The 15770-nt window shown below is 37.9% G+C and overlaps 1 protein-coding gene across 4 annotated transcripts in view; it reads left to right on the forward strand.

The window, feature by feature from the left end:
- Nucleotides 1–15770, forward strand: part of ptprz1a (protein tyrosine phosphatase receptor type Z1a) — a 120728-nt gene that overhangs the window by 26066 nt on the left and 78892 nt on the right. For all 4 annotated transcript variants that reach the window (XM_088079634.1, XM_088079635.1, XM_088079636.1 and 1 more), the window contains exon 2: nucleotides 14321–14383. In XM_088079634.1, the coding sequence (XP_087935760.1) occupies nucleotides 14321–14383 (63 nt within the window). The remainder of the gene's footprint in view (nucleotides 1–14320; nucleotides 14384–15770) is intronic.

Consider the following 15770-nt stretch of genomic DNA (forward strand, 5'->3'; position numbering starts at 1 on the left):
ACTTTGTGAAAGATACGGGGTTTTTTGCCTTTAAGTTATTTATTCCTGTTTAGGAGTAAAAGTTTTTTTGGTTATTTAACCCTTTGAAAACTGAAACTCTTTGAATCTTTGAATTCTTTCAAAAACATGGGGAGAAGGCAACGAGAAACAGTTACTGAAAAACGAAAAAAAAGACCTCTAAAAAAAGAGCTGAATTTTAAGTATTATTTTGTATATTTTATTATATATTTATATATATGTATATTATTTTATTATATTTGCTTCTTTAACAAAATGTTAAAAATTAAATTGCCATAGTTCTATGAAGTTATTCTTTTCCTGATTTTTTTTCTTGTTTTTGATATAACTTTCTAATAATTCTCCCCTCTTTTTAAAAACTTTTTTAAAAATGTAATTTACTTGAATTTAATGGATTGACAGACACAACGAGCTGCTTCAGCTCTGTTCGCTGATGAGAGGAGATTAATATTTTATCACAAGCTCTCCTCCATGAGAGGACCAGAAGTGGATGATAGTAGGTTTGTGACAGATAAAAAACATAATTAATAAAAGATAAAATCTTGCAGCGGACTTGTGCAGCAGCTTTAGTGGACATGTTATGACAGCAGAGGTTTTCTCTCTCAGTCTGCTGACAGATCCGCCCGCGGTCGGACCTCTGAAGTGTAAAACGCTCCAGCTGTTCAGACTCATCCTCCCCTTCGCTGGGCTTCACAGAGTTCAAAGTATGTCTCTGCCCTGAGTTCAGTCTGTCAGGCAGAGCTCGCGCTCTCAATGTACAGTATAATCATTTTTAGGGATCACTATCCAAGAGCCGCTCTAACAGCATGGCTCAGCAACCTAAAGATGGATTGCCTTTAAATTTTGTTCAGAGGTTTGCGTTTCCTTCAGGATGAATCCAAGGGACCTTAGCGAGCCCCTAACCTTTTCTCTAATGCCACAGACCAGCCTGTTCTCACTCAAAACTCATAAAATACCCCCGCTTTGATGGTGCTGCTGGTGTAACATTGCATGATACGCCGCCGGACAGCATCAAGTGAGGACACGGCCAGACAGAGCTGTTCATGGTCCTTTAATACGCCATTTCTGCCTGATACATCCATCACTTGATATCGCGGCCAAACATGCATCTGCATGAGCCCGGCAGGACGGCGTCAGGTTGAAACGCTGCCAGTAAAGACATAATAAAGAGGGCATAAAGGCGCGGGAGGGGCAATGGATAGATCCAACAAACCCCAGACTTTCATGTGGGAGTCTGAATGTGATGCTTTTTTTTCTACACCTTACCACGTCCCTCCTTCACCTAACCTGAACCATCTGTACCAGCATGTGTGTTTGACACCCCGGCGTTGGTTGCCATGTACTTTTAATAATATATATAATCCATGATTTGCCATGACGATGGCAGTGCATGTACATGCAGCAGCCAGTAGCTCATCAAATCCTTGCCACTTTTTTGCTATATTTTCCTATTTTTTCGACACCATGGTCCCTTCTGCTGAAGCACGACTTTTCTACGGTAGAGGAGCGCTTATCAACATCGGGAAAAGTTGTGGTTTTTTTGACTGAATGCAGCAGACTGTGAGAGGATCTCCACCTATGACATATGCTGGGTGGCCAGTCAGACTAGAGGGTAGAAAAGAAACCGAAAGACGAAGGCAGGGAGGAGAGCTGGCATCAAGGCGCACTGGATGGGCGGACCTAGTTCAGAGCCCACAGGACACGGGACTCTGATGCAAATTTAAAAAAAAAATCCACTACAGGCAACATCACCAAACAAACGGGTGGAATTTACATAGTAGCTGCTGATTTTAATCAACTCATCCTTCAACTGCAAACATGAAAAAAATCAAGGAAAAATGAAATTTTGTTTTTTAAACTTTGTTTACAAAATGAAGAAATCTACCTTCTACCTTCTTCTAATATATATCATGCATCACATTTTAGCCTTAAAATATCGCAATATTATTGTCATATCGGCCAGCCATACAACTGACTGTATATTGAAGAGTTTTCATTTAAGAGCTAAAAGGCAGTGGCGAGGTGCCACCACTGTGGATCCCTTTAAAGACACAGAAGCCAGACTGTCCACAGATTAACCTGCCGTACCCTCCCAGTCTGAGTCTTACTCACAGCACCCCGCCCGCCTCAGGACCTCGTCCCCCTGGCATCAGGAGATTCAGGGGGGTGGGGTTGTCACACATTCTGGCGTGGGCACCAGTTCTCACCCCCGCAGCCTGTGGACGTCCCGGCTCTCCCAGGGCTCGGCTAATCCTCTTATTCAGCGTCCGGCTGGAGGCTGCGGGGCTCCCACAGACCGGAGCGCCGAGCCGGCCACTCTCCGCTGAATAAACACACTGACACAGTTGTGGTCTTTTTCTCTCCGTACAGACGCTGAGCAAGAGTTCTCCATAGAATCTATTCTACTCATTCACTCTTTTCCAGTAGAACATAAGCATGTAACCCCCCCGCGCTCTGTCCTCAACATGAATTACATCCCCCCAACCTCCGCCTCCGCCTCCGGGTCCATCACCCTCCCATCCTCACTTCCTTCTCTCCGTTTGTCTTACATCAACTTCTCTTTCTCCAGATCTTACTCCTGATTTTGCTCTTTAACAAGACTTGTTTTCTCCTCTGAGAGCTTGTTAATTTCTCCAAAAATTCTTCATCATTAGACATTTTGATCTCTAAAGGACTCTCTAACAATGTTTAGTCCTAAAAAAGGGCTGAATAAGAACTTAAAAACTTTTGCAGTATTTACCCTCATCATTTTTTGTGTTATTACCATCAAAAACATGATTTGTAATTTAAAGAGGGCTGTTGTTTATTAAGATGTGGACTTGGGAAAAAAATTGTAAATCAATCCTTTAAGATTATACACAGTATTTATGGAAACCCACAGTGCTGAATAATAATAAATAAACATTTTGAGAGAAATCTAGGAAAAAAAGAAATAAATAAAAACCAAATAAAATTGAAAAAAACTCAGATAAATAAAAACAATGTAGTAGACCAGGAATACTCAACTGGTTTTGCTCTGGGGCCACTTTTACAAAATGGCAGGAGGAAAGGAGCCAGCAGCAACAGCCTCATTCATGCTAATAGGATTTTAGGACATTTCTAGGATTTGAGGACATTTCTAGGATTTTAGGACATTTCCAGGATTTTAGGACATTTCTAGGATTTAAGCACGTTTTTCAGATTTTAGCATGTTTTTCAGATTTTAGCATGTTTCTAAGATTTTAGGAAATTTCTCAGATCCCAGCACATCTTTTGGAATTACATCGGATGGCACCTGCCACATCAGATACGCCGAGGGGCGGCGTCACTTAAGAACGAGGCTGGACGGAGCGCGTCGCGTGTGCACGTTACGGCACAGAACTGCATCAGGTTGAAATATTGCTGGTAAGGACGTAATATTAGGAGCGCAAGGCAACTTTAGAGCAGGTGGTGGATGACAGTGGGGTTGTGGATGGGTCCAACAAACACCGCATTCTTGTGCCGGAGTCTGTTGTTTGCTTCCCGTCTGAATGTGATGCTCTTTTTCTACACCTGACCATGTGCCTCCTCCACCTAATCCTAACCATCTGTGGCAGCATGTGCGTTTGTAGACATCCCAGCATTGGTTTCCATGTGCTTTTTGTTGTCCGAACATCAACACATACGGCGTCATCCCACCATGTGCTTGTCTTGGCATTATGAGAGCGGCATCCTGGAAAGTGGCAACGTGTGACAATGTGGGATAAGTGTGTGTTAGAATAACTTAATCATCAGCATGTTGTTTGCTCTGTCCAGTTTTTAAAATTCTGTGTCTGTAATGAACACTGCGGGGCACTCTTTGTATTTTGGATGCAGTTTTCATGTGATCTGTCAAACACAGGTACGTTGTGACAGACTCAGCAGGTGTTTTCTTTGTATTCACTGACACAAAAGGTTTCCAGCACAACTCATGTGTCAGGCGTTGACCCGACGGTAACTGAAACCGGCAGCGTTTGATGTGTACATGTCGGACGAGTCCTGTTTGTCCTGCAGCACAGAAAGGATCAGACGCTCGGGGAGGACGTGATCTGTTTTTTTTTTTGTGATCTGAGACCAATGAACAAGTGAAATGTGAATATCTTGTCACTGGCTTGGACAGTTGAGATCTGCGATAATGCTCTTTGGAGTTTGGTTTTTTAATGCATTGAGAATCTCTCTGTCTATACTGCTTTTTGTTAATGCAAGAAGAAAGATGTCAGCATGAGCTCCTTTTTCCCAAAAATCCAACACAATTCTTCAAAAACATCACTAGTCCCTTAAATTGAATGGAGGTTTTAATTTTCTTCCCCAAATATTTGACCCATGTCTGCATTGAACATCTTTTAACCCTTTGAAACTTGGATTGATGTGATTTGTTTAAAACATTATGAGGAAGACGAGTTATGAGTTACAATGAAATGACCTGAAATTCACCCAGAAATGAAAAGAGGAAAGACCCCAAAATTTATATTCATCATATTCTAGACGATTGTCCGTACCAAGTGCCCGAATTTGTCTTCTTTTTTTCTTTTTTTTGTTTTTGTTTTTTTGTTTTAAAATGTTTTAAATGTTGGCAGGTTTTTAAATTTATATCACAAAGATAACAAATCAGCGGACAGAAAATCGTTTCAGATCGTTTCATGTCGCTGACTATTAAAGCTGTGCCGGACGACAGCCAGAGCGTGGAGCAGAAAGATGATCTCAGACGATAATCCTGTTTATACTGAGCTCTAAAACTTCACCTGACTGAACACACACACACACACACACACACACACACACACACACACACACACACACACACACACTTTTAAACAGGTGTCAGCACAACTGTGACTGAACAAAAAAACCCAACATTTTGAAAGATTTCTATTAAACTTTCCACAAACACATTTGTTTAATGAGTGCACACACACACACACACACACACACACACACACACACACACACACACACACACACACACACACACAGGCTGTAATAGACTCTTGCTGATGTACTGTTCGGGAGCAGACAGGTGTTTCATGTCAGAGCTGTTGTTTACACTGTCGGGTTTCCGTTTCCACGTTAACAGAGATGCAGCTTCCTGTCTGTCCTGACCCACCTGACCGCTCCGAGGTCACGGCCGGAGAAACAGGAGGACAGTCTGATCTGACTCCTCTCCTACCGTCGTTACATCCACATGCTTTTACCTTTGAGTATTTAGGGATACCAGAGTCTGCTGCTACAGTGAAATTTCTTTACAGCTAATTAATTGATTGATTGATGTGAAATTATATTGAGACGTTTATGTTTGTCGGAGGATGAATCTCAATGATTTTGGTGATCCTCTGACTTTTCTCTTCTGGCTGTAATGAGTTTAACATTTCTGGTTTTTAGTGAAAGGCCTCATCAGCTAATTGATATTGGCCCTTAAGAATTGCTCACACAGTCATGTTTCCCCTCAGGATAAATTGTAAATTTTAAGGTGATCCCTTAACTGTTAATGTAGCATCACTATCTCATCAAAAATTAGTCCAAAAGATACCAAAAAAACATCGACAGCAGTTTCACCTGACAGGGTGTGAAACTTTTAAGCCTTGTAAAATACAAACTGCATTTCAGACGACTATGAAAATTCCATGCAGTTGCTTGAGCATGTTGCTGCTGGTGGCCTCATTCAGTTCCTGCAGAGCTTTTTTTGAATTTGCAGCAGAGTCTTGTGTCCTTATGGCTCCCACAAGGTCAGTCCATCCAGTGCAACAGCTTGGTCCAGGATGTTTGGGGTTAATCATGTCACTGTGAAGATGTGCGCAGAGCAGTCCTCAATCTCCCGTTGCTGAGTGAGCCTCAATTGCATCTTATCCTCGTTATTCACCTGTGACCGGACATTAGCCAGAACAAGGCTCTGTAGAGGAGAAGCTCTTGGTCTAAGTCAGGTCAGCCTCGCCCTGATGCCGGCTCTCCTCCCTATCTTCGTCTGGCGCTTTTGGTTTCGTTTCTCCCCTCTGACTGGCCGCTTGGCACGTGCCACCAGTGGGGATCCTTTCGCGGTCAGCTGCGTTCAGTCCAAAACTCACACAACTTTTCCCGATGTTGATAAGTGCTTCTCCCTCATAGAAAAGTCGTGCCTCAGCAGAACGGGTCATGGTGTCAAAAAAAAAGAACAAAAAATAGAAAAAAGTAGCAAGGATTTGAGGAGCTACTGGCTGCTGCATCTTCATGTGCTGCTGTCATCTCCTGCTGTCAGGAGCAGGAGGTAGTGAATACTTATCAAATCCTTGCTCCTTTTTTCAGTTTTATTTTTTAAAAAAAGTTAATTTTGAACATGAATATTACAAATTTTGCCTTACTATTCACCATACACAGCTTCATCTAATCAATCTAAACTAACAATAAAGACCAGAACAATCTATTCAGGAGCAAAGCAAAAAGGAAACATCCGTCCTGAAGCGATAACGATGTACAAACATCCCCACCACATTTAAGCTGCTTCTTGTTACTTGAACTTCTCCCCTCTGAACCTTTAAACTAGAGGTCGTGACCCCGCCGCCGTCTGAGTGTTGGAGGTCAGTGATTAAGTGAAAGCAGCAGAGTGAATAACGCCACCAGAGCGAGGGCGGCTGCAAAGACACATCAGGACAAGAATAACGCTGTCACTTCTCCCTGATTGTTTCTTTATTGCTGCCTTTTGAAGGAAACGAGCTGCAGCCGGCCAGCGGGAGCGGGAACACAGCTGGAACGTGTTGCAGTAAATCATTCTCTATGTATGGTCATGCAATGATTCATGGGAAAGTGGCGGGGAGAGAGTTTTTAGCCTCATCAGGAGGTTTAGTTCCACTTTGGTGCTCTGCCACTCTTTTATTCCTCAGAAGCAAAAGTTTCTGTCTCTGCTGGATTTCGGTCATGTTTCTACATGCTGCCCTCTTTAGATTTAAGGATTAAACTTTTTCACTTTAACGAAAAAGAAGTGATGACTGGACCGTCCTGTGGTCCAGTCATCAGAAAAGCTTTATTCTTTCAGAGGACAATCTGCAGAGTGTTTTCTCTGTCTCATTGTGGATGCAATATCTAAAGAACACCTTAACTGTTTTTTTAATTTTTTTTTTAAACGGCACAGACGTCCAGTTGGAATAATCAATGAGGTAACTTGATTTTGGTGATCAAACGTCACTGTGATCTTGTCTGTGTCAATATTATCAACCTTTTTTTTTTCAAGAACACCGTAAGGGAATTTTTTCAAATTTGGCACGAATGTCCATCTTCGACTTAGCGATGATGGTCATAGGTCAAAGGTGAAGGTCCCTGTGACCTCATTGGTCTCATTGTTGTTAACACTATATCTCGAGAAACACCTTGAGGGATTGTTTTTCAGATTTGGCACAAACGTCCAGCTGGACTCAACGATGAACTGTTTAGAGTTTGGTGGTCATAGGTCAAAGGTGAAGGTCACTGTGACCTCGACTGTCTCTGTCTTGTAAACACAATATTTCGAGAATGCTTTGAGGGAGTTTTTAAAATATAAAATATAATTTTATTGTCACTGATAATAATAATAATGATAATAATACAAAAAATAATAATACATTTAAAAAAAGCAAAAAAACAACAGTCGAATTTAAAATTTCGATACTGAGGTATTTGGTCAAATTTAGAGATTTTGTGCATATAGACCATATATATTGATTTTATTCTCTATTATTGATTTGAAGGGTGTAGAAAGTCCTTCCATCTGCTCCCTCTGCAGTTCAGTAAAATCCACCCTGCAGGAAGTTTTAAAGCCCGATCTGATCCAAACTTTCAGAGTGATTATGATCTCCTCTTTGCTCATAGACCCTTAATCTAATGCAGCTCCTGTGATTTTAAAGCGGTCCGATTAAAAAGGCGACCTGCCTGGGAAACACCTGCTTTACATGAAGGTCTTCTTTCTGAAGGTGCTGCCCTGCAGGCGACCTCTTCCCTCTGCAGACTGTCAAACATGTAATCCCGGATTAGACCTGCTATCATCCAGAGCTCAGAGGGAATGAACACCGCACAGCAGGACACCTCATCTCCTAATTTACCTCCGACTAATACAGAATGACCACAAACAGGTCGAGACACGAAATTTAATTTGGAGAGGAGGTTCTGGGCACTCAGAGAGATTTCTGACCAAATGATTTTCTTGGCTTGAAGTGTGTTACACTGGCCGACATTTCGGTTCAGAATTTGTGAGATCTGAGTTATAATCGGAGAGAACCATCACATGGTGAACGGTTTGTGAGTGCAAAGTGTTTTTAAATGTATGTGGACGAGCTTTCCACCTGATTTTGGGACGGGGACTGACTGACTGCAGAGATTTATACAGCAACAAGATCAATATATGATAGATAGATGGATGGATCGATAGATTTCAGGTTTTAAAGGTTTAAATACTTCAGCAGGGTGTCTGAATGCAGCACACATAAGCGCCGGTTTATGATTACAAATTTGAGAAGTAAAAAAAAACAAAAAGAAATCTGGAATTACAGTGTTTATAAGTTTCTAACATTTATTGGGAGTTTTTAAAATCATTATTTTATTCTAACTCATTCTAAGGCAGAGCAGTAGACTCACTGGCTGCTGTTGGTTAAAGCTTTTTCTCCGTGTTTGTTCTTGTTTTTGTGAGAAACATGAACCCAGTTTGTCTTTCCGTGTGATTCTTTTAAAATGACTCACCATGTTCCTGAGAAATCAAACCTTTCTCAGTTTTTGCTTCAACCTGCCAAGAAAAAGACACAAGGTGCATTGTTTTAGCATTTCGGCTGTCTTTACCTCAACAATTTATGCTCAAATTGCCTAACGAAAAACTTTGCAAAACCCAATTTCATTTTATACAGATGTTTTTATATGATACATTTTAGTATTTTGATTTTACTTTAATTTTATTCAGTTATGTTCAATTATATTATATTGATTATTCGTTTTTCCACTATACATTTTAAACAGTTGCTAGATTCTTTGTTGTTCATATTTATTGTTATTTGTTTATTTTTTAGTTTGCTTACTTTTATTTTCAGATTTTCATTATGTAATATTGACAGTTTGTATTTTAACCATAAGTTTTATACATTTTTTTAAATGGATTCATTTGTATTTGCATACATTTATTTTTGTTTATTTACTTTTATATGTTCATTGTATGAAGTTACTTTTATTTTCAGATTTCTATTATATTACATTTACTTTTTCACTTTTTACAATGCATTATACTAGGAGATTGTTTGTTTTCTTAATAAATTGATGCATTTTGTTAAGATATTCTACGCTCTATAATGTTGGCAGCCTCTCGTAATGTAGAAAAGTGCAGGTAATTTCCAAAAAAACATGTGAGCATACGAGACCTCTGCAGCTCCAACATACAGAATACATGTTTGCATTGCATGTTTCTGCAGACTGTGGAAATGTGTGATTTGTACATTATGTAGTGGATATGTTAAAAACTTAACATTTTAACAGCGCTGTTGGTAACATGTTTTTAGATGTAAGCACAAAAAACACTTTGTTATGGTTCGGAAAAGATCGTGCTTTGGCTTAATGGCTTTAACAGGTCCTAATTTTTAAATGTGACTCTGCACAAAAAACTAATAATTCGTCAAAATAAATGTTGTTGCTAATCTTTGACATATCCAAGATTGTGCTTAAAAAAATCCCTCAGCTCCCCATTATTTATTATATAAAAAATAACTGTTGTTTGGGGGTTTTTTTTTCATAAAAAACAAAACAAGAGTGGCATCTGATATTTAAACTGGCATTTAAATGGTTGAAATTCCAAGAATGTTTAATTATTTGGTACTTTTGGTTTAACCCCAAAAAACTGAAGAAAAGAATATTTCCTTATAATATTTTTATGGAAGTTTTTTGTCTTTTTGTGTCTTTTTTTTTTGCCTTAATGGCCTGAAGTGGCCCTAAATTAAAGTGATGCCAGCGGGTTAAAGTACCTAGTTTTGGTGCCGAATTTGCGACTGTAAGTGCCGCGATGTTTGCATGTAATCAGAACCTGTAGTGCTGCTGTAAGTTGTTGCTCTGTACATCAGCGCACCTCTGATTCGATGGTAGGCGCGAGGCCCCGGGCCCTCTCATGTGATGTTGCTTAGTTCTCCGTGTTTGTTCATGTTTTTGTAAAAAACCTGAACCGGGTTTTTCTTCACTGTGATTGGCTGGATCCCTTAAATGACTCACTGTGTTTCTGAGAAATCAAACCCTTCTCAGTTTTTTGCTCCAACCTGCCAGTAAAAAAAAAAAAAAAAAGACACAAGATGCATTGTTTTTCGTTGGTGGATGTGGTGTTTGAACCCTGACAGCTTCTCATAAAGCTGAATGCAGAAAGGTGTTGTTAACTATTTGAAACCTGAGCTAATTAGCTTGCTTTCTTCCAAAAACGTTGGCGATGGTGAGCAACTTAATAAGAAATAGCCCAAAAGACATTACAAGAAAATTACTGGAAAAAAGGTAGAAAAAAAAGAAAAATGTAAAGTAAAAAAAACAAACATACAGAAAAAAAAGAAAATATCCTCAAGACATAAAAACAAAATTGATTTTTTTTCCTTGTTTCTGGAACATAACTTTAAAAACAAAAGTTAAAGACTTAATTATAATTGTCTGGACATTTTTCTCTATTTTTTTTATTTCCATGTCATTTTTTTTGCAGTAATTGGGATATTTCTTGCCAGGCTGCTTGTTGTGTTTTTTTTTTTTTTTTTTTTAAATCAAAAAAAAAAAAATTTACATGCAAACCTACTTTTTGGCAGAGTTTACAGTCGGTGTGATCTGACGCCTGAAGAAAACCTGTTAAAACCCTTAAAACCCAGTCCTGTCAGTTATTGGACGAGACCCTAAAACCTAAATGTTTAAAATGTTTATGAGTCGAAACCTCAGGTGGTCTCAGTCGTAATAAGATAAAGCGCATGTTTTCCTCCTCGGGGGAAATTCAGTCCAAACATTTTTCTCAGTATCGTGGCTGCTTGTAAACACACACCTCATCACGTCACTTTATTTCCTCTTGGTGTCATGTGACCTCTGCTCTTTGTCTCTCAGTCGGGCCCTCGGCGGCGCTCTGTTATGGTAATGAGGTGTTGTCCTTTAACGGCCCCTCGTGGCGTCGACTCCACTTCATTAATGTGACGAATGCTCGCTCACGTTAATGATGTCACCTCCTGACATCGCACCGCGCAGGAGCTCGTTACAGACTTCAGTGAGGTGAAGCCGGCTGGTCAGGGAGGTTGAAGTAAAGGTGAAGAAGGAGCTGAGCGCTGCAGATCCGGCTTCAGTCTGATAGACTGCAGAAAAGAGGTTTCTGTGACTTTGAATTTGGGCTGATCGCTCAACATGCTTCTGGTTATTTGGTTGTTTTGAGCCAAAATACCCAAATATAGTCATTTTTGTCGCGGTTTGACCTTTTTGTTCACATTACAGCAGCATTTTTGGGGCCTTTTAAAAGCCGGTCCCAGAGCGTCATTTTTTGAAAACGCCACCCCTTCTGTTGCCGTGGAAACTGGCAACGTGCAGATGTCGCCGCCACCATCGCCCCACCTAGCAGAGAACGTTCCCACAACATTGGCTAACGTTACCTACTCGTTACAAGAATGTATTAAAGAAAACATTTCAATCTAATGTTCAGAGAACGTTTTAAGGATGTTTATCATCTCGAGTAATGTTCTTTTAAGGTTAAATGCTGACTAAGACGTGTAATGTTTTAACTGCATCACTCTGAGGATGTTTTGGTGATGCTGATAAATCAGAGAATGTTCTTTTTATAAAACGTTCCCACAATGTTACACGTTATTGAGGACTTACTCGTGTTTTTTTAGATGAAAATGTAATTTGACATGTTAACAATTAAAAAAACAAACAAATGAACAAAAATTTTCAGAGAGAATGATACCCGAACTTTAAGAAGAACATTGTGGGAACATAAAGAAAACTTGCAACTGAAAACGTTACTAAAACATTCAGTGTTTGCATTGTACCGATCTCAGACCATGCCAGGCCAACTACGGGCCTGGCAACCATAATACAGTGTTTTTGGTTGTTATGCAGATCTGTGTATTTGAGGATTGTTTCCACAATTTATCATATGAACGAGAGTTTGTAAAAACGCAAAGAAAAGACTTTTCCGTATTTAAGAGGGCTGTATTCATTTAAACGTGGTCTAGAAAGGTGGCATTAAGGTGTTGGCCAGGGCTGCTACTCCTATCAGTCAAGTAAATACCCAGCTAGCAATTTTTGGTTATAAAAACGTTCTGAGAACGGTACAATGCAACCACCGAATGTTTTAGTTACGTTTAGTTACAGCAGAAAGTTTTCTTTTAGTTCCCAGAACGTTCCTAGAGTTAGAGTAAATAAACGTAATAACGTAATAAACGTAACGTAAACGTAAAATCTTTTAATTTATTAATTTATTATTATTATTATTATAAGTAGTAGTAGCAGTAGTAGTAGTATTTGTCATTATTATTACTATTGCTATTCTTATTATTATTATTATTATTATTATTATTATTAGTAGTAGTAGTAGTAGTAGTAGTAGTAGTAGTAGTAGTAGTAGTAGCAGTAGTAGTAGTATTTGTCATTATTATTATTATTGTTATTATTGTTACAGTTTATCATTATTGTTAACATGATACATTTTCATTAAAAAAAAGGTCTGAAATTACAGACCTTTTTTCGTTAACATTATTGAGGACTGAGGATTTTTTAGATAAAAATATAGCCTAATGTAATGTTTTAAATTAACAATAAAAAAGAGACATGTATTTTTTTTGTTTGTAGAGTATATTACCCTAAATTTAAGTGGGAACATAAAGAAAACTTTCCACTGAAAACATTTTTAAAACATTCATTGGTTGCATTTAAATGTTCTCAAAATGGTTTTTAGAGCTAAAAATTTCTAAGTTGTACTTTTGTGCACATCATTCAATCCATGCTGACACAAAAACATCATGATTGCACTTATTTAGGGGCCCAACAGCAGCTAACAGAAACACCCCTCTGCACTGGCTTGACATGGTACATTCTGCCCCCCCATCTATATAAAGCTTTGGACTCTCCCTGTTCTGGTTTGGCACTTGAACCTAAAAATTCAAAAAATAAGGAGACCCATGAGGGATGAGCACACACAAACACACCGGGTAAAACACACATTTTTGCTGATGTTTCTTCCAAATTGCTGTGATCACTGTTAACATGCACAACAAACCGAGGCGATTTAACTGTTTGCAGACAGGAGCCCAACATGCTAAAGTGCTAAAGCTAAAGCTAGTGGCCGTGTTCCTCAGTGGAGGAGCAGTTAGCACACAAGTAGCAACAACACTTTGGAGGCAACATCAGATTAGTGTTTTGCAGATTTTCAGCCACAAACCAAAGAGTTAAAATCAGTCTAAACAGCTACAGAAATATCTCAGTCTGAAGCAGAGATCTGGATGTTTGCCTGAGGTGGTAAAAACTGTCTGGATTCTCTGCTGCACCTGAACCCACCTGAGGCTGGATGATGCACTTTTCAGCCTCTTTGCAGTTTTAGTTGCAAATGCAATCCAACACAGTGCTGCAGAGTACTGCATGTAATCATTAAACTAGGCGATTAAGTACATTTTTGAAGTAGCTTGCTGGTAATTTAACTGCAGTCATATCTGAAGAATGATTTAAGTAGTTAAATACTTTAATTATTATTTAAATTATTTGTGTATTTAACTTCAAGAACGGCAACCAATTAAAAGAATTATTATTATTATTATTTTTTATTGGATGCAATTGGACCACCTTTCACTACAACTGGCAATTAAAGTATTGAATTTTGTTATTTATTAACAAATAAATAAGAAGTTGTTGTATGGAGGTAAAACAGTGACAGTAAGTCTTAGCATTGAAAATAAAATTTGGCAGTGAAAAACAAAATCCACTGAAATATAAAACTTAGGACTTAATTTAAAAAAAAAATCATTTTTGCATTCTGATGTGATTTTCTTTGTCTTTATGTCCTTTTTTCCCCCAATCTGTTTTTCAGTTTTAACTTTTCAGTCAGGTTTTTGGCATGAAAAAAAGAGTTATATTAAGTAAAAATCTAATACAATTTTTATTCATTTATTCATTAATTAATTATTTAAATTTTTTTTAGGATAAAACACTGACATTTTTTAAAGAAAATATGATGTTGAAGCAGCAGTTAACAGGTTATAAAACGTGTTTACAGAATTTAGTTAAGAGTTAGTTTACGTGTACATGTACAACATTCAGTATAACATATCATGTGTCATTAATACTCCATAATAACCCTTTTTTTAAATGACCATTTCTTTTCTGGTTCTTGCAGTCGGAGGATATGGATACAGGAACCAACGCAAGTTCTCAGAGGACATCGACTGGTCGTACGCAGGTGAGTCACACAGTTTTTGTAAAAACTGAAAACACCTCAGTGCTCAGATTAAGAAATGCTCTGCGGCCTCAGGTGACTTCCTGTTTGGAGTCAACCTGCGTGTTTACAGGAGTTACGTCCTGTCACTCAGCAGGTCCGGGAGTTTTGGCGACTTAAACGCTCCGTGTTTATTTTGATGCTGTTGTGAGTCACACTTATTGCTTATTTTGTGGAAACAGAAATAGAAAGTAGTTTAATGGTATTTACAGTTTGTACAGCAGTCAGCTGCTCGCTGACCGAACATAAACCAGGGAGATTAATGTTTGCAACACTTCTGCTAAAAAGAAATGTCTGAGAGAAGAAAAGGGGCGTGTTTATTCAGATTACAGCATTTTTCCCAAATATGATAATAATAATAATAATAATGATAATAATAAACTTAATTTGTATAAAATAAATGCAGCCCAATGTGCTTTACAAGAAATAAATTAAGTACACCACGTGCTTCACATCAGAAACACATAAAAGACAAAAAGACATAATAAAGCCTGCATGTCAAAATAAAATCAAATCAGAATAGAATACATAGAATGCATCAAATGGATAAAATCCACTTGATAATACTAGTAAAAGTAAGATAAAATAAGGATAAAAATTTAGTGCACAGAATGCATAACATAAAATGGAAAATAAAATAAATAAAATATAACCCACTGACATTAATAACAAAATAAGCATTAAAATAGAGTATATAAAATGCATAAAATCAAGGAAAATACAGCTTCTTAAAGACGTGCAGCAAATGTACAAAATCTGAATTTGTTAAAAAAAATCTTTAAATGTATCCAAAAACAAACAGGTAACCAAAACTGACAATATGATCTTCTTATATTTTGATTAAAAGTTGTGGACAATTTAGTCACTTTTTTTCATTATTACTGCAAGAAGACGTTTTATTCCAAAAGCAAATGTGAACGTGACATTTTAGATTTTTCAATTTAAAATCGGATCCCATTCTCGCTCCCGGATGATGAGCCCTGTCACATTTTTTTTCTTTTTTTTAACAGAACTTCATTATTTTTTAATTTAACATATTCAAGAAACTTTATAATCGGACCCAAATCTGTTATACAAACAACAATAAACTACAATAATAACAAATAATATTGTCTCCGGCAGCTGTAACAAGCCTAAACTCAAATTATTATTAATGATTATCATAATAAATAATTAAATAAATAATAATAATTTAAAAATGATATTTGGTATTTGGTATACAATATAATTTTAAAGTTATATTGCTCAGCCCTAAAATAAAATGATATTGTCCCTTTAGCTTTTTGCTGTGGCTAATAAATCCTGCAGCCTCTTGAAGATGCTAAAATTTAGACATGTAGTTCATTACGGG

The sequence above is a fragment of the Plectropomus leopardus genome, chromosome 7 (assembly GCF_026936395.1).
Source record: "Plectropomus leopardus strain MGB_pleo_1.0 chromosome 7, ASM2693639v1, whole genome shotgun sequence".
NCBI classification, from domain to species: Eukaryota; Metazoa; Chordata; class Actinopteri; order Perciformes; family Serranidae; genus Plectropomus; species Plectropomus leopardus.